Source organism: Rhinoderma darwinii, chromosome 13, assembly GCF_050947455.1.
Source record: "Rhinoderma darwinii isolate aRhiDar2 chromosome 13, aRhiDar2.hap1, whole genome shotgun sequence".
NCBI lineage: Eukaryota > Metazoa > Chordata > Amphibia > Anura > Rhinodermatidae > Rhinoderma > Rhinoderma darwinii.
In genome coordinates, this window is record NC_134699.1 from 62,310,119 (window position 1) to 62,333,633 (window position 23,515).

General features: G+C 43.7%; 2 protein-coding genes across 3 annotated transcripts in view; one reads left to right on the top strand and one right to left on the bottom strand.

The window, feature by feature from the left end:
• SLC39A11 (solute carrier family 39 member 11) overlaps window positions 1-23,515 on the bottom strand; it is a 367,218-nt gene that overhangs the window by 292,192 nt on the left and 51,511 nt on the right. The window lies entirely within an intron of this gene.
• On the top strand, window positions 1,732-13,662 carry SSTR2 (somatostatin receptor 2). Its single transcript, XM_075845279.1, has 2 exons — window positions 1,732-2,064; window positions 9,459-13,662. The coding sequence occupies exon 2, from the start codon at window positions 9,529-9,531 to the stop codon at window positions 10,648-10,650; it is 1,122 nt and encodes a 373-aa protein (XP_075701394.1). The 5' UTR covers window positions 1,732-2,064; window positions 9,459-9,528; the 3' UTR covers window positions 10,651-13,662.

Consider the following 23,515-nt stretch of genomic DNA (forward strand, 5'->3'; position numbering starts at 1 on the left):
AGGACAGGACAGGTCCTCCAGGGTGAGAGACGCTCTATGTAACCAAGAGATGAGGACCCTGAACAGACCACCCCCCTCTAATAACTCCCAATTCCCTAATAGGGTGTATGGAAATGAACGGGACAAACGCTTTAGGGTTCATTTACGTCTTGAACAACAAGTAAAGTCGGAGTATCCCAATGAGGTTTCCTTGTAGCCGTCTATTATTACGCTCCTGCCGCCCGGTTGTTACTCCGCCTCATATAGGTGAATGGTTTTTAGGACTGCTCATTAGATCTGGATGTTATTTAATACACGTCTGGAAAAATGAAGCCTCCACTTGTGGCTGACATCTTATCAGATCAAAGAAGAGTGATGTCAGGATGAAAGAGTGGAGGATCTGTCCTTCATTCAGCTCCGTCTGTTCAATGTACCGATCCTCCAGATGCGAAGACCGAGGTAAGAACGCCCCTGTGCCGATGAGCGTCCCGCTCCTTCCATTATATAGATTTTGCTTGCCTTTGTTTCCATGATCCCATGTGGACATGTTCTCACTTCTCCAAATATAACAGGATACAGTTCATAGGCAAGTTCTTCTAAAACTGAAATACTCTGTGCTGCTGTGAGTATTAGGTTCAGCTACAGGATAGTCAAATGATAGTTGATGCAACTTCAAAACTTTTTTAAACTTTTCTATTCATATATAATAACAGTATTGCGCATTCAGATAAAAGGTAATGGATCAGATGTTGGTATAACTAATAACACTAGAAGTTGTGCCAAATGACAAACTCAGCTCTTCTGCATCGGTGTCTTTGTAGAAGCTTTTGCTTCGAGTTTAGTCTGCCTCTCGTGTCCAGAGATGTATTTGCACTTGTCTACCCCCCCTAACTTAACTGCTCTCATTATCTGTTTTCAAAACGCTTTGTGCTAAAAGGTTTCAGTATTTTTTTTATAGATCTCTGCTTGCTGTCAGTGAATAGAAAGAACCTAACAAAATAAAACCTAACTGACCTATTTCCACTCACACCTGAGAGTTTGTTACCATTCATAAGTCTAGGCAATGTCCTGAACTTCAGGCTGATGGCTCTTGCCTACACTGGTACATTGTAACAAACTCTCAGCTGTGTGAATAGGACTAGGACAATTGTCCATCTTCTGAATGTAAGCAGGAATGTTCCTATTCACTGACAGCAATTAAGGCTCATAAACAGCGAGTTACCATTATCAACGTCTATTTTTTATTTATTTTTAATCAGGTAATGGCCATAGTGGAGGGGGTCACAAATTACCCAAATTAATCCGAAATCCTAAGAAGAGGTTTAAGAACTGGACAAATCTTATAAATCTTCATCTATATTCCTTTACATAAGTACTGGAGAAATTATAAACTCATATAGATATTTACGTAATCTTATTGGAAGAGCATATACAGATGTAGCAGAGCCGAATTTGTCACTTCACCGGTTACAGTTGCCTGAAGTCAGTAGGTTGACCTGCAGTCCTGTAATCAATCATAATATCACAACATATTGTACAAAGTGACAAACTCAGCTTTGCTACATCTGCAGATTAAATATAACCTTATCGTCAATAGATACAATGACAAGGTCGAGGAAAAGCGTTGGTTTTGTGAATTGATAAATATAGAAGTAACTGCGGAGAGTGATTGACGGCTGTCAGTGGTGACGCAGGAGGGGGTTCTGTGTTCAGGGAGAGAGCCGCTCTCTCCATCTTTGTAGTTGGCTCTAGACTTGAGAGAGATTGTATGGCATGAGCACCATCTGTGTGTGAACAGGAGGAATTCTGCAAGTCCTCCTCTCTTTAGCCTGGATACAACCTCAGATGTAGAGGGAGCTTCAGACGGAGAACACACAGACTGTGAGAGCTGTGCGGCTGAGGATCAGCTATAGGGTGGTCACTAAACAGACACGGGCACCAGCTCTCCCCCATCACAAATACATTGGATGATTTAATACAAAATTGAAGAAACCTCCAGCAAGGATTTACCACAGGTCGGAAAACTTCAGGATAATGGACTTTGTCTGGTGCACCGCCGGAGAATTCCCTTGAACCCCTATACAGGTAAGTGAGGTCTCGTCTATTCCCTTTAACCAAAATTACCATATAGATTTCTCATTTCCATCCTATATACAAAAAGAGATTTCCAATGACTAGATCTATTAGATCTCTCACTTTAGGGAGAGCTCCAGGGTTAGAGTGTGAGCTTTGCGGTCTGCGTGTGATACTTCCAACCAGACCAGACTGTATATATATACACTCACTCGATATACAGGATTTACTTGGTGACTATATTCTAGGGGCTGTTTGCCTTTGAATTTCTCTGCGACCTGTTTGCTCAAAGTAAATTGTAACTTGAACTAATCTTATCAGTGACAAGTGGCCATTGTACTGGAATTATTATATATGTTGGCAGACCTCAGTATACCGGGCACGGTAAGAACTGGTCATATAAGCGTGCGGCTTTAGGATGCAACAAATAACATGTTAATGAGGCATATCAGAAATCCGTGACTCTGGAGGGAATAGAAATGTTAACCGGTGGGCAACCTTGGCTACCTTCCACCATTGCCCTAGGGTTGGCACACTTCAAATATTCCATTGCATCAACCATATCGTATAATATAAATAGCAGAGATTGGTGCTTGTGTTACTTCGTTGCATAATACAATAGTTAACTAGTGCTTGCCATAAAAAAAAAAAAAGATTCCTTTTTGCATTACAATACAGTTTTCTTGTTCTGTACCAGTCTTGCCAGCCTGTATGGCACCACAAATCCTAGCGTTGGTTTGCCATATGGAAGAAGAGTATGTTGCAGTCATTTATATTATTCCAAAAATCATCAACGGAAGATTCGAGATAGTGTGAAGGGTTAAATAAGAAGTAGGTGAGCAGCTGGTATGATACTACAGGTCCCAGCAGGACCAGCCAGTCGGCACTGTGAAATTGGTTGCTGAATAAATTCAGGGGTCTAGGAAGCTAAGATATGGGAATTAGATTTTTGGTGAATTTCTTTTTTCCCTTGACCCAAAAAGTAGGGAGTTTGCAGGGTTAAGAGGTCAAAAACAGATTTTTTTTTATTTAAACATTGGCGAGCCAGCACTTTTGTGAGACATGGTAACAATCCGTGGTGTCACCTTCTTCTCCAGTGCGAAGACCCTGACAAACAACTTCCATATCTCAGTATCTAAGTAGAATGTGAATGACCCACAAGTGGTATGAAATTACTACCCCCAGCATGTCATGCCACACCGGGTAAAGAGTGAAGAGCTACACTCCTCAGACCTACAAGAGAGATCTTATATCTCACAGATAATACTACTGAATGCCTTTGTAGGAACAGAGGAAGAATTCCTGTTCTGTATCAGTCCTGACCAATAAAGACGAGCTGGTGAGATCTAGTCATACTGTTGGACTTCTCGAAATGTAATGAAATGACACAGCCCTAAACAGATGGCAGCACGCAGAGAATTACTGCATTTTCTTATTTCGCACGGACACTGAAAATGAATGGACACATTGCAGACTCTTTCAGCCTGGTATGAAAATAAGTTGCTCATTGTTTATTACTATATTACCATGTGCTGTCCATAATGACCATATGAATAGAGGTTCTCCAGAAGGTCCTACCTTCTACTTGGGTCTTCATCTTCTCAAAGACATGTTCATGATTTCTGTCGTTGCCTCCATCTATCTTGTTGATGGTCAACCTGTCCGTCTCTGCTCCTCAACTCTTCCGAATGTAATTGTTTTTTTTAATGGTCTTGTCCCTCTTGTAATTTGTCCACAAGAAGATAAAGCTTCAAGACGGTAATTTGTTCTTCAAGGAGAAGGTTCAGCTGGACTTGGCCAACGTTGGTTCCAGTCGTTTGTTTTCCTTCCTTCCATAGTACTTAAGTCTGTGTTTATGCCTCCGTATTAATGGTTGGACATAGATTATGAACCAAAATATTTACACATGGGGTGCAAAACCTGTAGCCCGCCCCAGGGGATGCATGCTGCCCTTGCTGCTGTTCTGGGCGGCCCACAAACATCAGCACAGTGACATGCTTGTCTATGCCCAAACCGAAAAGACACGGCTGTCAAAATACAGCAGCTCCAATCTCTTTTCTCTGCACTGTTCGTAGATATCAGTGCAGATCTTGGAAGATACATGAGAGTGCCCTCTATTGGTTTCCCACATGTATCTTTTATGCCAGAGAGAAGAGGAGTGGTGACCAGTGCTGGCACTACTAGTGGGGAAATGTGTGACTGGCGGAGTTATGGGGCACTGTGTTGCTGGTACTGTTATGGGGTCACTGTATGTCTATTACTTATGGGAGGGTACTGTGTGGCTGGCACTAATAGGGGCACTGTGTGTCTGGAACTTCAGGGTAGGCAATGTGTGGCTTGCACTATTATGGGGTCACTGTGTTTTGCACTAGATACATTAGAGCGCCCTCTGTTGGTTGCTCAGATTTATCTTGCATGTCAGAGAGGAGTGTTGCACAGCACTGGCACTACTGGTGGGGCAATGCGTGACTGGCACAGTTAAGGGACATTGTGTGGCTGGCACAGTTATGGGGTCACTGAAGCTGGCACGAATTAGAGGGCACTTCAGGGGAGGCAATGTATGACAAGCACTGTTATGGGGTCTCTGTGTGTCTTGAACTGTTAGGCTGGCACTAATAGGGGGCACTGTGTGGTTGGAACTTCAGGGGAGGCAATGTGTGGCTGGCACTGTTATGGAATTACTGTGTGTCTAGTATTAATGGGAGGGCACTTTGTAGCTGGCACTAATTGGGTGCACTGTGTGGCTGGCACTTCAGGGGAGGCAATGTGTCCCTGTGTGTCCGGCACTAATTGAAGAGCACTGTGGGACTGGCACTAATTGGGGCACTGTGTGGCTGGCACTGTTATGGAATTACTGTGTGTCTAGTATTAATGGGAGGGCACTTTGTAGCTGGCACTAATTGGGTGCACTGTGTGGCTGGCACTTCAGGGGAGGCAATGTGTCCCTGTGTGTCCGGCACTAATTGAAGAGCACTGTGGGACTGGCACTAATTGGGGCACTGTGTGGCTGGCACTTCAGGGGAGGCAATGTGTTACCGCCACTGTTACGGGGTCTCTGTGTGTCTGGCACTAATCGGAGAGCACTGTGGGATGGGCACTAATTGGGTCACCGTGTGGCTGGCACTTCAAGGGAGGCAATGTGTGGCAGCACTGTTATGAGGTCACTGTGCGGCAGGCACTAATGGGGCCACTAAGTCTGGCACTATAAGGCCTTGTCCACACATAACAGAATTGCTGCAAAAAAATTCCACAGCATTTCCGTTAAAACTAACAGACATTCCGCTGCGGAAAAACGGCACCTACTCCTGCGTTTTTTACTGCAGAGAATGGTGCGGATTTTGTTGCGTTGTTCTCAATGTTGGGGGATGGTGACATCGCCTCTGAAAAATGCAGCAATTCTGCACACTTTCCGCAGCAGGAATTGACATGCTGCGGTCCGAAAAATATGCACTCTCACCCACTTTGCTGCTACTCTATTCTGCTGCGTATTTTCCGCCCGCAATTACGGCTGGAAAAAACGCGGCAATACCGCTACGTGTGGACGAGCCCTAAGTGGTATATATATGGCATATCCAATGATCCTCTATAGAGAGAAGGAGAGAAGGTAGAGAGGTGGCCGCACATACATGTCGTTCTCCCCATTGTAGTTTATGAGAATGGCAAAACGCTCAACTATTTGTGTTTTCCCAATTGGTGGGAGTCCCAAAAGTGGAACCTCAACGGTCAATATGGATAAATGTCCCAGATGGAAACACCTCTTGAAGTCTATTTGCAGCCCTTGGGCACGGTACAATCTGATAATGTGGTGATGGAACCAGAAAAGATTGTGCAGCTCCGATTTCCACGTAGAAGAAAGAAGAGGGTGCACATGGTTTAAAGGTCTTTAGGTGGACCATGGATATTTATGACCTGGCTGATGAAGGTGTAAGATATCTACGGACAAGTGCCGGCACAGTCCATACTAGCGTCTGGAGATACATCCTTATACCACAATCAGGATTTATTGAAGTGTTTGAAATGTTTCCTATTAGAGCGAGATTGTGATACAAAATCAATAGTCTTTTCAGCTGGCTGGAAATAAGTGATTGCTTTCTGCGTCTGCCAGACCTTTGTAGCGAGAGAGACGAGTCAGGGCCGACTCATTAGAACATGGCAAAATGTACTAATATTGGTATCCAGGTAATGTACAGAAGAGCGTGAGACGTGGGAGAGTAATGCATTGCTCCCCTGGTTACATCGTACAATGTTATTATTACTGAAATGCAAGTTACCCGGAGTGCAACGACCGGAAGAATTAAAGGGGCACGTTATATGGAGTGATGCACGGGCAAGCAGGGAGGAAATTTATAGCTTGGTAAAGCTAAAAACACAAGTATAACTACAATCTTAAAAGGGGTTGTTCAGGATTAGGGAAACCCGGCTGCATTTTTCCAGAAACAGCGCCACACCTGTCCATAGGTTGTGTCTGGTATTACAGCTCATTGCACTTGGAATGATTTGAGCTGAGCTGCAATACCACACACAAACTCTGGACAGGTGTGCCAGTGTTTCTGGAAGAAAGCAGCTAGGTTTTTTGAGTCACGGACCACCTATTTATTAGTGGTTTTAGAGACAATCCCTTATGTACATCTTTCAATATCCTATTCAGCTTCCTACATAGGTACCAGATTATGTGTGACACTTCTAATGGCTGCCATTATACTACTCATAAGGTTTGAATATATAGTATGTCACCAGTGAGTATCATGAGAGTTTTATTGTGACTTGTTAGATATCACCCTTGAAGGAGTTGTCTGTTTTGGATAATCCCTTTTTGCTGGGAGGATCGCCTGAAAATAAGCTGATCAGAAGGTGTTCCAATGGTGGGGGAGGCATCGAAATTAGATTTCTTTGTTCACGGCCATCTCTACTCCCTTAAATATGTAAGCCACACCTTCAACACATGAAGAAAAATAAAAGAGGACCACAGAAAGATTTAAACTCACGCGTAGTCAGGAAAAAGTGTACACAACTGCTATAAAAAGACAGATACAACCAGTATAACCAAGTGGAGGGATACTAGTTCTATAAAGGCACTCTGAGGAGTATTATCATCCGACAGACCATACTAGAGAATCCAGCCCTGATCAGACACAAACTATTAAATCCAGTGACTCACAGGTGATGCCTTCTCTGATTGGAGTCGTTCTCTTTCCATGTCTTCTTTATCCGGCCCACACAGTTATGATGACGTCTACTACACCTGCAAAGTTTGCTGCTCATACATACACACTTTGGCCTCTTGCTTTTGCAGCCCATCTGAACCCTCTAAAGCAAAACGAACTTAGACCCCACACCAGACCTTAAATTACTTCAGAGCCCAGACCCAAACATGAATTCAGACCACAGACCCCTAAATTAATTCAGACCCTAGACCGGACCCGTAAATACTTTAGACCCCAGACCAGACACAAATAAAATGAGACCCCAGACCCCCTAAATTTATTCAGACCCCAGACCAGTCCCATAAATAAATTTAGACCCAAGAACAGACCTGATAAATTTATTCAGACCCCAGACTACATACCTTCAATAATTAGACCCTGGACCAGACTCCTCTATATATACTCACCTCTCCCTGTTATCAGCTCCTTTATAACGCTGGGCATTGCCACAAACGCAGGGTCCTGACACTGGTATCAATACAACAGTGTGTGCTCTCATGCACAGGGTCCTAATGCTGGACAGTGTCAGGATGTTGTATGCGCTACTGCACACTACGAACTGACGCCGGACAGTGTCAGGACTCGGCGGTGCCGGAGCTGAAGAGGAGTCAGGAGCTGAAGGAGTCAGGAGCGGGGAGAGGTATTACCAGGCATCACATATTAGCTTAATCCAATAGATAACTGCCAATTTAATAATAAACAAAAACAATGGCACTGGTGTTTAGGTAGGTAGAAAATGAGGGTAATTGACTGCCCCATCGCCCCACCTGAATCCACCCCTGCCCAATGCCCCCAATGATCAGCTGTAATCTATGAGGGAATCCGATAGCAAGTGTTCAATTTCTCTTCAGCGCCTCCACAGGTAAACTTAAGCATAACTTAGTGTCCACTTAAGTCAATAGGCTGTTAGTGTAATGTATGGACATGCCAGGTCCTCCACAGAGAGGGAATCATTTTGTAGCTGCTGCTTATTCTGCATCATGAGAATCTTGAACACCTTAAACCCCTCTCCCCCCATCCCTCTATTAACTCCGAATGAACCTGATACTGAAAGGGAGTTTTCTAATTTAGCTATCCCCCTTTAAGTAATGGCCCAATACACTGATAAATGTGAACCGTGTTTTAAGCGCCATATTTGCACTATATTCCGATAGATGTACTGCATGGTCTCTTATTTAATGGTGATGCCAACACATCCAAACCAGTCTGAAAACGTACCGCCCGTTGTGTTTATATGACAAATACAATGCAGATATGTGAATATTTTACAGTAAAGTCTACGTGCATCAGATAAGTAAGGCTGCCAAGCATTCCAGGTAAAATCATCACTTACTGCTGTGTTCTCCTCTCTAACTATCGGCACCCCTGCCAGTCAGCTGTTTTTAAGGGGCGAGTGCTGCTTCCCCTTCATCGCTCATGTTGCTCGATACTGTCAAACACGACACACTTGTAGCGGCGGTTCACAATATTACGCTATAAGTGTGCCGGAATTTGACAATATTGAGCAGTGGAAGAAATAAGGGCCACAGCTCAACTGCTGATCAGCGGGGATGCAGAGAGTTGGACCCCATCGATCAGGTATTAATGGCTTATCTTGAGGATAGCCCATCAATTTTATCTCCTTTAGCTTGACAAATACTTGACTTTCCCTTTTAACAGGGAGAAGATGATATCTATACTGTTACTTCTATGCTGTCACATCACATGTCTGACAATGGGTGGAGCTAAACTGCTGTCTGTTTCCAATGACAACCAGCAGAAGTTTGGAAGGAGCTATGGATATGGATAGAAAACATATTTGATATAAGATAGAATAAGTATAAAATAGTAAAGCTTATTAGTTGTAAAGTAAATCAACATTTTACGTAGATGTAAACAATTTCATTTTGAAAGTTGGATACATGTACAGATGTAGCCACGTTTATCTTGACTCTGATAACTTGCTGCAGCGTGATATCACCCAACAAAAGCCATTGAAAAAGTCAAGATAACGTTTCTTGACACTATGTGTATTTCATGCGTTAAAATTCAAGATAAAGACGACTACATCTGTAAGCCAACATTATGGTATAGATGGAAGCACAAGATCAATAATGTATAGTCGTTGTCACACGGGCTTGGACAGCATATAGATTGGTCAATCATTTGCCACTTACAGTTTCTAGCTTTTAATGATTTTTACTTTTATGTGTTTTGTTTTAGTGTTCACCAGACTACAAGGGACGGAGGAATCTGCCATGAGTATTGAATAGACGTCATTTGTGCTCACAAAATGGACAAAATGGAGCAGGATTACTCGGACTTACCCAATATCACAGAGTTATACTTTTCTCCTGTTTCCCAGGGGTACATTATGGAGACAACCAGTAATGCATCCACAAACGAAACATCACATTACTACGACATGACCAGCAACGCCATCCTGACCTTCATCTATTTTGTAGTGTGTATCGTAGGACTTTGTGGAAACACATTGGTCATTTATGTCATACTTCGATATGCCAAGATGAAGACCATCACCAACATCTACATCCTAAACTTAGCTATAGCTGATGAACTCTTTATGCTTGGCTTACCCTTTTTGGCCATGCAGGTGGCTTTGGTCCACTGGCCCTTTGGCAAAGTTATTTGCAGAATTGTCATGACCGTGGATGGCATTAACCAGTTCACCAGCATCTTCTGCCTTACAGTCATGAGCATAGACCGATATCTTGCAGTGGTTCATCCAATCAAATCTTCAAAATGGAGGCGACCAAGGACTGCTAAGATGGTCAATGCTGCCGTATGGGCTATCTCACTTTTGGTGATTATGCCCATCATGAATTATGCTGGGGTACAAATTTTCCGTGGTCGAGGTAGTTGCACCATTATCTGGCCTGGTAACTCTGGCACTTGGTACACTGGTTTTATAATTTATGCCTTCATTCTAGGATTTCTGGTTCCTCTCAGTATTATCTGCCTCTGCTATCTGTTCATCATCATCAAAGTCAAGTCATCTGGGATAAGAGTTGGCTCCTCCAAAAGAAAACGGTCAGAAAAGAAAGTGACGAGGATGGTATCTATAGTGGTCGCAGTTTTTATCTTTTGCTGGCTCCCGTTCTACATATTCAACGTCTCCTCCGTCTCTCTATTAATAGTGCCAACTCCAGTCCTAAAAGCCATGTGGGACTTTGTTGTGGTTCTGAGTTATGCCAACAGTTGTGCCAATCCCATACTGTATGCCTTTCTATCTGACAACTTTAAAAAGAGCTTTCAGAATGTCCTGTGCTTATCCAAGGTCAGTGGCATGGATGAAGGAGACAGAAGTGATAGCAAACAAGACAAATCCAGGTTAAATGAAACGACGGAAACTCAACGCACCTTGCTTAATGGAGATCTCCAAACCAGCATCTAAGGATACATGAAATTCTAAAATAAAGCATTTAAAGCTGTATATATGAGCTAATTCACCTAAAAAACATCTGCACTAGATACAGGCTACGAAAGTGAATGAACCAGCTCATGACTGAAATCTCCACGAAGGTTCCTTGGCTTACAGACAAAGGCTGTGATGGTCAAGTGGATCCTTAACTAATGCTTTTAATGTCACAAAATATATAGACCTTGAAAAATGTGTAGATGTTTGCATTCGGTAGAGTTCCAGTCTTCAGGACTATCTAGAATCACGAGGCCTCCTTCTAAACACCCCATTGCCAGATCTTGTGTAGGGTCCAAAATTCTTCAGAACATCAAGTCTCCACAGGAACAATTCTTTCTGTATTATGGCGGTATAGGCTTAGGTTATTGAAGATCCCACCAACGAAGGATTCAGCTGAAGACCTTACGCAACAGCAAAAAGTATCTCGAGGAGGTGTAGACCTGAATCAACAACTCCAATCTTGTTGTATTGTGACTGCACATACAATATCAACCGCCCAATTGCCAATGTTTTGCAAGACGACAGGCCACCATACCACCATGTTTCATCAACAAAATATGGGATTCACCAAACTTTTTGAAAACTTGGAGTGACCAATAGTATTTTTGGTTGTATTTCATAAACCGTAGAGCTTAGAACCTGTATTTCTTTTATCCCTGACCTATCTTCTATTATGTTTTATATCGGACAGGTGAGGCACCAACATAAAGATCAGTGCCATGTTGTCTCAGATAAGTTTTTCTAACTGTGTGTACATATGAAACATGTATTCATACACACAAACACACACAACTCAATTTATCCAATGACTTTTTTCATTTAGAGAAATGTACTGACGTTATTTTGCAATTAGCTGGGCAGAAAATATTATCTTTCTTGTAGTAAAATGTGATAAAAGTGCACTTTATATTCGCCGAGTCACACACTGCACTTTAACTTCTGGCACAAATTGTGGAGATTCTGGACTAAAATCGGGACTAAAATGGAAAAATTCAATTAAACAAGAGACAATAATGTAACTATATGAATTAAACGTCTACATTTCCCAACCTTTCTACCAAGACGAGAACACAAAGGGGTGGTAAAAAACACCCACCATCGTAGAGTTCCTCTACATACACCACTAGGTCTACCATGACACTTCTAGAAAGTAGTGGGTACTAAATAGGGTGGTATTGGTAACATGTTGAAGCTACTGAAGGTTCGATCCATGTAAAGGTTGGCATATAACCCGGGCAAAGCGATGGTCAAATGAGCACTGCTAAAGTTCACTATACAGAATAGACAAAACCCAAGTCTGGTATAAACCTTTGTAGGATATTGTGCCTAAATATAATGAATACTAAGAGAATAGAACGAATACTAAGATGGTACAAGGCATTTCTATACTCTGCCAACTTAGTCTACTGAAATTGGCATGAGGAACCAAACATAGACGCTAACCTTTTATCTTGAACAGAGTCCTACTGCCTGTGGAGCAAGCATGCAGTCTAAAGTTCACATTAAAAAAATCCTGGCGTAAGACCTTTGTGCCAGTCTATGAAAATAATCGAGTCCTTTTTTAACTGTAAACTATATCATGAACACTGCTTTGTGAAAAAAAAGTGTTATCCTATACATCCAACTCAAAGGGTGGTATTACCTGAACACAAGGGAAGCAGCCAGATTTTGTGGTGGACCCAAGGGAGTACGTAATAGTATAGAGAACACACGCATGGCTGCTATGGGGTCGGCGGAAAGGTTGCCCACCACAGCTTGCCCTGTGAACCTGTAGTTGACTCTCTACAGGTACCGTGATGTTAGCAAACAATGAAGATGGGACCAGGTGAAAGGTCTCAACCTTTGCTTCTGCAAGGGATGAAAAGACAATGGGGCAAACAGGCCCCACGCCCTCCAGTCCTGAGGCTGGGTGTGGTTTCATGAACTATCACTAGGTAGGGATACTTTTTGGATTTTAGCGATTGGGTCCACCTCTTCTATGTCTTTTCTTAGGTGGCCCAATTTAAAATCATTGAAGTCTACCAATTAGAGACAATCCGGTGACATCACTGAATTATGTCAAATATTGTGGTCAGGGTAGCCATGTAACCGTGCTGAACTAATATCCCTGATGAATTTGTAGGCTGCCCAAAAATTGGCTGTTTCCCTGTGGGCCATAAGTAAATTTTAACAAAAATGTGTTCCTGCAACTTTACAGATGTTCTCTATTTGTCATATTTAAATTGTTATATATTTTCAGAAAGTGCTTAAATTATAAAAAATGCTCGTGGCAACATTAAAATAACAGACGTCGTATTCTTCTTTATGTGTGGGTTTTGGATTTACAGAAGGTTGTACATTTAGGTTATTCAGAACTATTTTGCTTTGGTAATTGAAGGAGGTCTATAGACAGGAAAGTGTTTTACGAGTATGGATGTTCTTTGAGACATCTGCCCACCCTTCGGAACCCCAAAGTGGCCAACTCCATCCTTCTCTTTCCTCAAAGGGTCATGTACGTTGTCTTTTTAACAATTTGGAAACCAATGAATGTTAGGAAAGGAATTTCTATAGTGAGTTTGATGAGGGAGGAAGTAGCTAACTTCTCCTGCTGCTTGGATTTCATTAGAAATTTGACAACATAGCCGGAACACAACTGCATAAACTGAAAAGTAAAAGACAGATATTTTTTAATATTTGTGAAAAATTTCCATTGTCTTTTATAGCTACTGCAAAAGACAACCCCCAATTTGTGAAACAGCCCTGCTGTGAGGCGGAGGCGTTGAGTCCTATCCATTGAGAAGTAGCTTCTTGTGTGGTCATCTGATGTATCCTAATACATAATCACTAGCAAAAGCGAACAAAACGAGCATCGAAGCTTCGTTCACATCTGCGTCTGGACTCCGTTCATGGGTTCCGTCAGAGATTTCCGTCTGGGGAACCCATGAACGGAATTCAAACTGAAACCATAGGTTTCAGTTTGCATCACCATTGATTTCAATGGCAACGGATCCGGTGCAAATGGTTTCTGTTGTTCACCGTTGTGTAAGGTTTCCGTCATATTGACAGAATCAATACCGTAGTCGACTGCGCTTTTCATTCCGTCAAAATTACAGATGCCTTAAACAACGGTGACAAATGGAAACTATTTGCACCGGATCCATCACCATTAAAATCAGTGGTGATGCAAATGGTAACCTATGGTTTCTGTTTGTTTCAGCTTGGATTCTGTTCAAGGGTTCCCCAAACGTAAAGGTCCAATGGAACCCATTAACGGAGCCACGACGCAGATGTGAATGAAGCCCAAACTGTAAGCCAGTATAAAGTCCAGTATTCCTCAAATGAAATTTGACAGATTGTCCCTGATGTGCCGTACCTCAATCCATAAATAACTATTCACAGAAATCACCAAACCCCCACACATTCTTAGCAGAAATCTGCCCTTAGACAGGTCATATGTGTGGACTGCTCCACCAGTATTGGAAGAACTTTGAAGCCATGGTGAAAGAGCCGCATTGAAGAACCTGCGAAGTAATAATTGATGGACTTGGCCTAGGGCTTGCTTGTAGAGGTCTACATAAGGTTCCGTACTATTCTTCCAGGTACTCTTGAATGGAGATTAGGGATGTTTGGATCGGGATGCAGAAGTTGGAGTCGGAAGCAGATGGCTTCTACCACTGCATAGTGGCCGTTCTGGAGAACTGCAGCTCTGCTCCTATTCAAGTGCAGAACAGCCACTATGCGGTTGTTGGAGCCATCTGTTTCCGACTCCAACTACTGCATACCGTTCAAAACATCCGGCATCCAGAGGCAGCTGGAGTGGCGGATCGCTGCAGGGTTCAGGTGTCGGACCTGCACCGATCATATACTGATGACCTATACTGGGGATAGGTCATCAGTTGTCCGATCGTGGACAACCCTTTTAAGAATATCCCTTAAAATTGGAAACTACGCTGCTGCATTTGCAGACATCTATACAGTCTGGTGGTAATATACAGTAAAAGATATGATATGCTATTAAAACACAAATGGCTTCCAGCAATACAGGTGGTTACAGAAATCTATCTATCTATCTATCTATCTATCTATCTATCTCGTATCTATCTCATATCTAGCTCTCTCATATCTATCTCTATCTCTTTATCGCACATCTATCTATATCATATATATATATATATATATATATCTCATATCTATCGCACATCTATGTATCTCTCTCATATCTATCTATCTATCATCTATCTCTCGCACATCTATCTCCTATCAATCACCTATCTCTCTCATATCTATCTATCTATATCTATCTAATATCTATCTATCTATCTAATATCTATCTATCTATCTCTCTCTCATCTATCTATATCATATATATATATCTATCTATCTCTCTCATATCTATCTCTCTCATATCTATCTATCTATCTATCTATCTATCTATCTATCTATCTATCTATCAAGAATGTACTGAGTACTGGATGACACTATTTATCTGGCAATAGTTTGATATTATCTAGGTATTATAGGTGCAATTTTTCTGGCCATATATCTATATCATGCTTAAATAACTAGATGCTGTACTAGAACATGAAATTGAAAAAATGATTGTGTAGCCTAAAATAAAAATGTATCCTAAAATCAGAGATCTCTTTTAGTAGACGTCAGACTTCAAATTTCAATTTTGTGAGAATCTACGGCATCCAAAAAAATGCAATAAATGGATGAGCATTGTAGTTCGTGTGAATACAGAAAACACAAATTAAATTGATATAAGGTCACGCATCGTCCGAGGACATGGAGTATAGAAGGTTGATCAGTAAGACATAATGGACACAAGTACGATTATCCGAGGCACACAGTGCTCCACTTAAATCCTCTGAAAGCGGGTACATGTAACAGAACCAAGATGTCCCATTGAAAGGCTCAGAACATCTAGTAACACGCGCCTAAGTGTCAGGGATATTAATACATCAAGTACAACAACGAATATGAGCCATTAATATAACATTGACCAAATTACACTGTCAAAATCAAACTCTGTTTTTCGGCATTTACATATAAGTAGTGTGATAAATAAGTGGGACCCCCCCACCATAGTATAATGCAGCTCAGATTGGTAATAAAGCGGTCATGATGCCCACGGGGGGAGCCCCATCTCCACATCGAACACCTGCTGTACTCCACCTAACCAGTTCTACTCGCCGTCATGATTTATAAGGAGCACGACAAATATTGACACAGCCCTTTACTCGAGGTTTTGAAGCCAAGCATAAAATCAAATACTGGAAGGCGCAATAAGAGATAAGAGGAACCAGGAAAGGCACATGACACACAAGAAAGGACAAAAATCATATACCAGCTCTATCACAAATACTGATAACACTCTGGATAATGTGTATTACTCCCTGGATTCATTTTATGTTGAGTTTTTATGTTCTAGTGTGAATTTCATATTCTAGTAATGCAGGGGAGACAAGAAATTGTCACCCTTAACTCATCTTCCCTTTTACTGGGGTTGTAACCTTGCAGAAATGAATACAGGTCATGTAAACATTGTATTCGATAGGTGTCTTTAGATATCCTTGGATGACACGCTCCCGCCTAAAGCTGGTAAATCACAAAGACGGCATTAAATTGGACTTTCTATGGTAAAGTGGTTCAGGCTCACAACGCAACAAGCTGATCGTGGAGTTCATGTTCCTGCAACCCGCCTTCCACCCGGCTATTGATGATGGGGAAACCCACAAGATAAATGCTCATTTAATTAAAGTATTACATAGAGCATGAATGAATATTGATGGCTTTTCAAGGACATCAATGATCCTTGACCCGCGCTTGATGTGATTCGCTGTTCCGGCCCAGATGTCCGGTCAGTGGTTAACAGTCAGTGGTAATATTTCTTGGGATTGAAGAATTGTAGGTTATTATCCCTGGTATTCAGTGGGTGGAGCAAAAGAGGTGGAGTTTAAGAAAGGCGGAGCTCTGACTCCTATAGATCCAACCCCTATGAGATATATGGTGAAGTTTGGCTGTGGATCCACCAAATACTCTGGGCTTCGTGGCAGGGCGCGATCAGTCAAACTGTCAGTCTGCCCCTGAGCAGCTGAATAGCGGGCAGAGTGCACCCTGTTTATATTTTTTCAAAGAAAAGAGCAGGTCATCTCAGGAAAGAAAATCTGGAGGAAACACAGAATGCAAATAGAGTAATATGAGTAGGTCTACTTCCTAATGATGTGCGTAGCCCATAGAGTCAAGGGCCACATTTGAGGCCCCATAACAAGGCTTGTTGACCACCACATAGATGCCTATCTTATCTTTCTGGACCCTGTTGTGTGACATTGGTGAAAGGGGCATATTGGGATTAGAGGTTGCCATACACTAGTGATTTTGATTGCCCAAAATGACAGATTTAGATATTTGTCATCTGTTGGTCGGCCGTTCTTGATGTAAAGAATGATCATGATCGACAACAACCAGACAACTCTCTGGGACTCGATCTGACGTGTTGGATTTTTTTTCTGTTCTTGGCCGTGAACGGTTATTGAATGTTTCTTATGACCGAGGATATGTCAAAAGCATGCGTCATAAGGGCATTAGAAGGGCGGACCATGAAGCCGCCACTGAAAGTGTATCTTCATGCACTTCCCTTATATGCGACTGAACTTCCTCTTGTCTTTCCACAAAAACCCATATGCGTTGGTTTGTTAGGCATGGCCAGAATGATGTCATAATTAATTAGATGATGTAACTATGAGATATTAGGCTTGTGAATGTAAAACTATCAAAAAAAAAAACATTTGCTACATAGGCAGTACTCCCTTCTCCAGAGGAACTGAATTATTAGCAAAAGGGGGGTGCCCCATGGTCATAGGCCCATCTATCCTGGGTGGAAAAAAACCAGCACCACAATGAGGGGCACATTTGATCTGTGCTATAGGGCCCCTTCTTCTATGTACACCAAAGCTGCCAAAGGGACCTGGTGCATTGTCGGATACTGGCACTAGTACAGGTAGATATAGACAGCAGATTATCTCACAACTACGTCACTGGGAGCATCTGCTTAGTGCAAGGACATGGTTTATTACAGTAGTGTTTTAATGGGTGTTCTGTTCTAGACAGGTTTCACAAGTCACATGTCGAAATATCTGTTTTATGATAGGAGAACCAGGATTAGGGTCCAGTGGTCATGCTCACCATGCAGGAAATTGCCCCCATCAACCAGGTTGACTCACATTACTTAGATCTTCAGCCTCAAGGCCAAGTTGGCAAGATGGAAGAGAAAATTTACTTGGAGAAGACCAAATATCTCTTTACTTTCTTATCACATATAATCAGAAATGATGATGTCATGATGTCAGAAATGATGATGTCATGGAGTGGCATCTTATCAGCTTCTGGATCTTGCCTATCAAGAAGGTACTCTCTTCTGAGCTGGTTTAATTGTGCTTTGACCCTGGCTCGGACCTTTGTCTTTGGATTCTGCCTTAGTCTTCCTCCTTCGGGGTTGTCGTCTGGTTCGTGTAGTTCAACAACCTGGCTTTGACCTCTGGCCCGTCTTCTGATTACATCTTTGTTTCATCTTCTACCTAGTTGAATCCTTGACTTTGACCCCTGGCTTCATTCTTGACTTCACATCGGCCTCCACCCCAGATGTTCCTAGCAGCGTACGACTGTCGGTGACTTCTCTGGGGGCTTCAACCTGGGAAAGCCCATACTTCCTTGCGGAGTTTAGGAGTAAAGATCGGGGAGATAACTTACACTTCGCACCTCAATTTAGCCATCACCAAACTTATTGTAGTTCAAGGATCAACTTCTCCAGCGAGAACCGTAACATCTACTCCCATCTGAATATAGCAAATTACTAGTTAACGGTTAGCGAGCAGGCACAGGGTGGACGAATTATAGAATTGCAGGAACATTAGTGGTTGTCATCGTGAAGCCCCTGGACAGAAGGGAAAATTATTTTCCCTTGTTGAGAACCGTTTGGCGGTAATTGAATAGAATCCTATGTGCACATTGTGAAAGGCTTTTAGTTTATTTATTCTTGGCTCGGAGACCTAACCCTTGATTAGCTACCGCTAGTATTGAGACGAAGGTATCATGTGTCTAGGAGGCTGAATCCTTCCAGCTGTGTCATTCTGATAAGAGTTTATTACTGTCAACATTAAAATGTCGGCATAGGCGCTGCACTGGAATTGAACGTGGACCTGTCACCTAGACATTAATTGCACAACAATTGGGGAGAGTTGAACCATTAGTTAGGACAGTCTGGTCCATACATTGTCTGTGAACTGATGACATTACTTAACAAAAAACAAGAGAAAATGTCTAAAAGTATTTAATAGCAAAAGATACTTTTTTGTATTAGTAATAAAGATAAAAAAAGGGGTCTTCTGATCTTAGAAAAATGGGTCTATATTTTTTTTTCAGGAACAGCGCCACACCTGTCCATGGGCTATGTCTGGTATTGCAGCTTAGCCCCATTCATTCAATGAGCTGTCTGTGTTATGCATGGATGTGAGGGGTCTCCGAGAGCAATAGAAACTCTTTATGGCCGTCTGCACCAGCTAATAGAATAGCAGGGGCATATGCAGATTTTCTAAATAGGGGTGTTGGTGCCAAATACCCCCAATTATACATACTTTGCCTCCAACTTTGTACATCAATGACATCATATACGTTTACATGGGGTGGTTTTGAGGTTAGTGATATTATTCCTGTCATGCTCCTGGTGGTCTTGAGTGGTTTTGAGGTTAATACCTAATATCTCTGGTGGTCTAAGGAGAAGATGATGTTAGTATCGATATACAATATATATGGTGGTTATGGGATAATTTTGCTTATCTCTAGAGGCCTAAGGCGCTTTAATGGTTAACACTTAACCATTTATTGTAATTATATTACTATAAAATATTTTTTTTATTGTTTAGGATGGTGCAGGGATTAGTGGTGGTCTCGGACAGGAAGATGTACATTTTTTCTTTTTGCAGCTGCCACAAGGGGGAGCTCACTGCATCAGGATTTTTACAGCTCTCATTGAACTCAATAATAAATTTCCTATAGGTGGCAAAACGAATTACAGCCTTTTCCTGGATTTTTTGTTTTTCCTGAAGTGCTCAGAGGGTGGATTCTAGGTTCTAGGAAACACTCTAAGGGTATGTTCACACGAGGGCGTCCGTAACGGCTGAAATTACGGGGATGTTTCAGCCTGAAAACATCCCCGTAATTTCAGCCGTACCGGCATATGCAGGCGCTTGAACGCCGCGTCCATTACGGCCGTAATTAGCGCTGCTATTCATTGAAGTCAATGAATAACGGCTCCAATTACGGCCAAAGAAGTGACAGGTCACTTCTTTGATGCGGGCGTCTATTTACGCGCCGTCATTTGACAGCGGCGCGTAAATATACGCCTCATGTGAACAGACAAACGTCTGCCCACTGCTTTCAATGGGCAGATGTTTGTCAGCGCTATTGAGGCGCTATTTTCAGACGTAATTCGGGGCAAAAACGCCCGAATTACGTCCGTAAATAGGCCGTGTGAACATACCCTAAGTGTGCCCTTGAGTAGCTTAATAAATGGGGACAGGCATTTATTAGCGTTGTTCAGGATTAGAATTGTTTTTCCACTTGACAGGTGTGACACTGTTATTTTTTTTAGAAAGAGGACCATAGACAAGCGTGGCGCTATTTCAAAGTCTTTTGGGGTATAGGTGACCATAGATGAACTAGGGCAGGGCACCACATTGAGCGTCTTGCATTGCACAAGTATTAGCACGTTCGTCCTACCAAGACCTCTGGTACCCTATCAAGCCGGGCATATGTCTGGAATTCTGCTAACACCCTGCTCCATGACATACCTCTAAATCCCAGCCAATGCAAAACCGCATCCTGTCGCGGAATGCGCAACTGGCGACCGTCCGGGCGGACGTCCGCCCTCAAAGCCCCCCAATGCACGTAAGAGTGGCCCAGCAACCACACCAAACACGGAGGCGGATCTGAAACGGAAAAGAAAGTTAAATACCACCACACAAACATTTTTTAAGCGCTAACAACAAGACTCATAACAGATGAGGGCGGACATAAGACCTAAATCTGTTGGACTCCCAACGACCGATGCGCCGCAACCCTTCATCATCCAACCCCCAGCGCCCTGCTTCTGTTGCTGCGCCAATCCTTAAGGAATGAGATGAATACGAGCCCGCCGCGACACCGACCGCCGCCAAACATTTTTTAAATACAGCTCCAAATTGAAATCTGGACAAAAATAACCCATCCTCGTGACATAACAATGGCAACTCTGGAGACCCCACCTGTGGCTTAAAACCCCGCATGCACGCCACCGGACACATAGCAGAACCCGGGAGGGCGAACAAAACTATCAGCTTCCCCTTCCCTAATTGGTCAGTTTTTGACCGACGCAACCATACCTCCAGCCGATCTGCATATAGGCTCACCTCCCCCAGTCTCAACCCCCCTGCCTGCTTGGTACTCAGCGACACCAACTCGCCAATTCTAAAGGCCCCAAAGAACGCTAAAGAAAAGGCTAACCGAAACAACTCCATCTCGGCCGAAGAACGACAGACCGATACTAATGATCCGCCCAAAGAGCTAAGCAGAGAAAACGACACAGGCCTTCTACGATCCGCCTCGACCCTACCTCGGCGCAAACCCTACAAAACCTGTCCCACTAAAAATTCCTTAGATACATCCCGAAAGCCTCGCAACTTAAAACCAAATGCCACCGCAGACATGAAACGGTTAACCTTTGCCAATGAAAACCCCGCCTCCCAGGCGTCCCCTAACCAGTACAAAAGTGCCACCAACCTGTCTCTATCCGTGTTGACGTCACCCAACTCTCTTACCCACTCCTCCCACTGCCTCCAACAAGCAGAATAAGCACTCCACGTCGTGCGCGCCAAAGACCTTTCCACCAATCGTTCTACGGGACCGAGACCAGATCCCAAAGATGTTCCGGACAAGCCAAACCGAGACGTTCTGCTCCCGGTGCCAATTGCCGAAACCCGTCCCACTGCGAGCGAGAAAGAGCATCAGCGATACAATTCCGTACCCCCGGCACATGCACCGCCACCACCCACGCGTTCAACGACAAGCACACCAACACTAAATGTTGCAACAACTGAACTACCGGAGGAGAGGACGCCGTGATGTTATTAATGGCCAGCACCACCCCCATGTTGTCGCAGTAAAACCGAACCTTCTTATCCCTGAGCCTGTCCCCCCAGATGGTCGCCGCAACCACGATGGGGAACAGCTCGAGCAGGGCCAGATTCCGCGTGAGTCCACTGGACACCCAGCTAGCCGGCCATTGACCTGCGCACCACGGACCCCCCCGTAAGCTCCAAAACCCCCCGCCCCAGCCGCATCCGTAAAAATATTTAAATCACTCGTATCCTGCGCTGGAGCCATCCATAGCGAGCGACCGTTATACTGGCCCAAAAAATCATCCCATACCTGCAGATCAGCCCGATGCTCCTCCTTGAGCCGCACAAAATGATGTGGCGCACGCACTCCCGCCGTTGCCGCCGCCAACCGTCTACCAAACACCCTCCCCATTGGCATAATCCGGCAGGCGAAATTCAACTTCCCCAGCAACGACTGAAGCTCACGCAGCGTAATTTTCTTTAACCTACAAGCCCGACGTACCTCCTGACTCAAAGCCCCCAACTTATCCGCAGGAAGACGACACTCCATTGCCACCGAATCTATTTCAATTCCCAAGAAACAAATCGTCGGTACCGGGCCCTCAGTCTTTTCTGGCGCCAAAGGGATCCCAAAATCCCTCGCAACCTTCTGCAGTGCATGAAGCAGATTACCGCAAACCGGCGAACCCCCCGGGCCGACGCACAAGAAATCGTCTAAGTAATGTATCAACGAGTCGACCCCGGCTACTCCCTTCGTCACCCACTCCACGAAGCTACTAAACGCCTCGAAGTATGCGCAAGAAAGGGAACACCCCATCGGAAGGCACCGATCCACGTAAAAAGCCCCATTCCAAAAACAACCCAACAGCCGTTGGCTTTCTGGATGAACTGGCAACAACCTAAACGCCGCCTCGATGTCGGTTTTCGCTAGCAGCGCGCCTGGACCCGCAGCACGAACTAACCCCACCGCCTTATCGAATGAGGTATACACTACGGAGCACAACTCGTGATCAATCCCGTCATTTACCGACGAACCCTTGGGAAACGATAAATGCTGAATCAAACGAAATTTCCGGGGCTCGCGCTTTGGAACAATACCCAATGGGGACACCACTAAATCTTTTATTGGCGGATCAACAAAAGGCCCCGCCATGCGACCCAACGAAACTTCTTTAAACAATTTTTCCGACACGACCTCGTCATGCACGTAAGCCGATTTAAGGTTCCTCCGCGTAACCGGGACCTCATAAGGAGGCGGAGGAATAATAAAACCAACACAAAACCCATCGTAAAGTAACTTGGCCGCCGCCCTATCCGGATACTCATTTAGATAAGGGGCCATCCTTTCCACCCTCACCGGTGACAACCCCTTGACCAACCGAGGAGGACTGGTTCCCTGACCTCTTTTTTCGCATACATTTTGCAGCCCCGTGGGATGCACCATTACACTCTGAACACACGTGCTTGAACTTGCACGTGGCCCCGAACTTACACTGGCCATCGTTGAATTGCCAGCAGAATCCCAACTTTGCCCCGCCGCCTTGTCCGACCTGACTGGACTGGCCCCCTTGGCCGGCGCTCCCGGGAAAGGACTGCCTAACCGGAGCCGTAACCCTTAACCAGAGAGCAATATCCTTCTGGTCCCACCGAATCGCCGGCCGAACCGCTTTACGTTGACGGAATTGCTCATCGTATCTTAGCCACTC

Bases quoted from the DNA above. Each gene is read 5' to 3' on its own strand.
- SSTR2 (XM_075845279.1), top strand. From the start codon at position 9,529: ATGGACAAAATGGAGCAGGATTACTCGGACTTACCCAATATCACAGAG.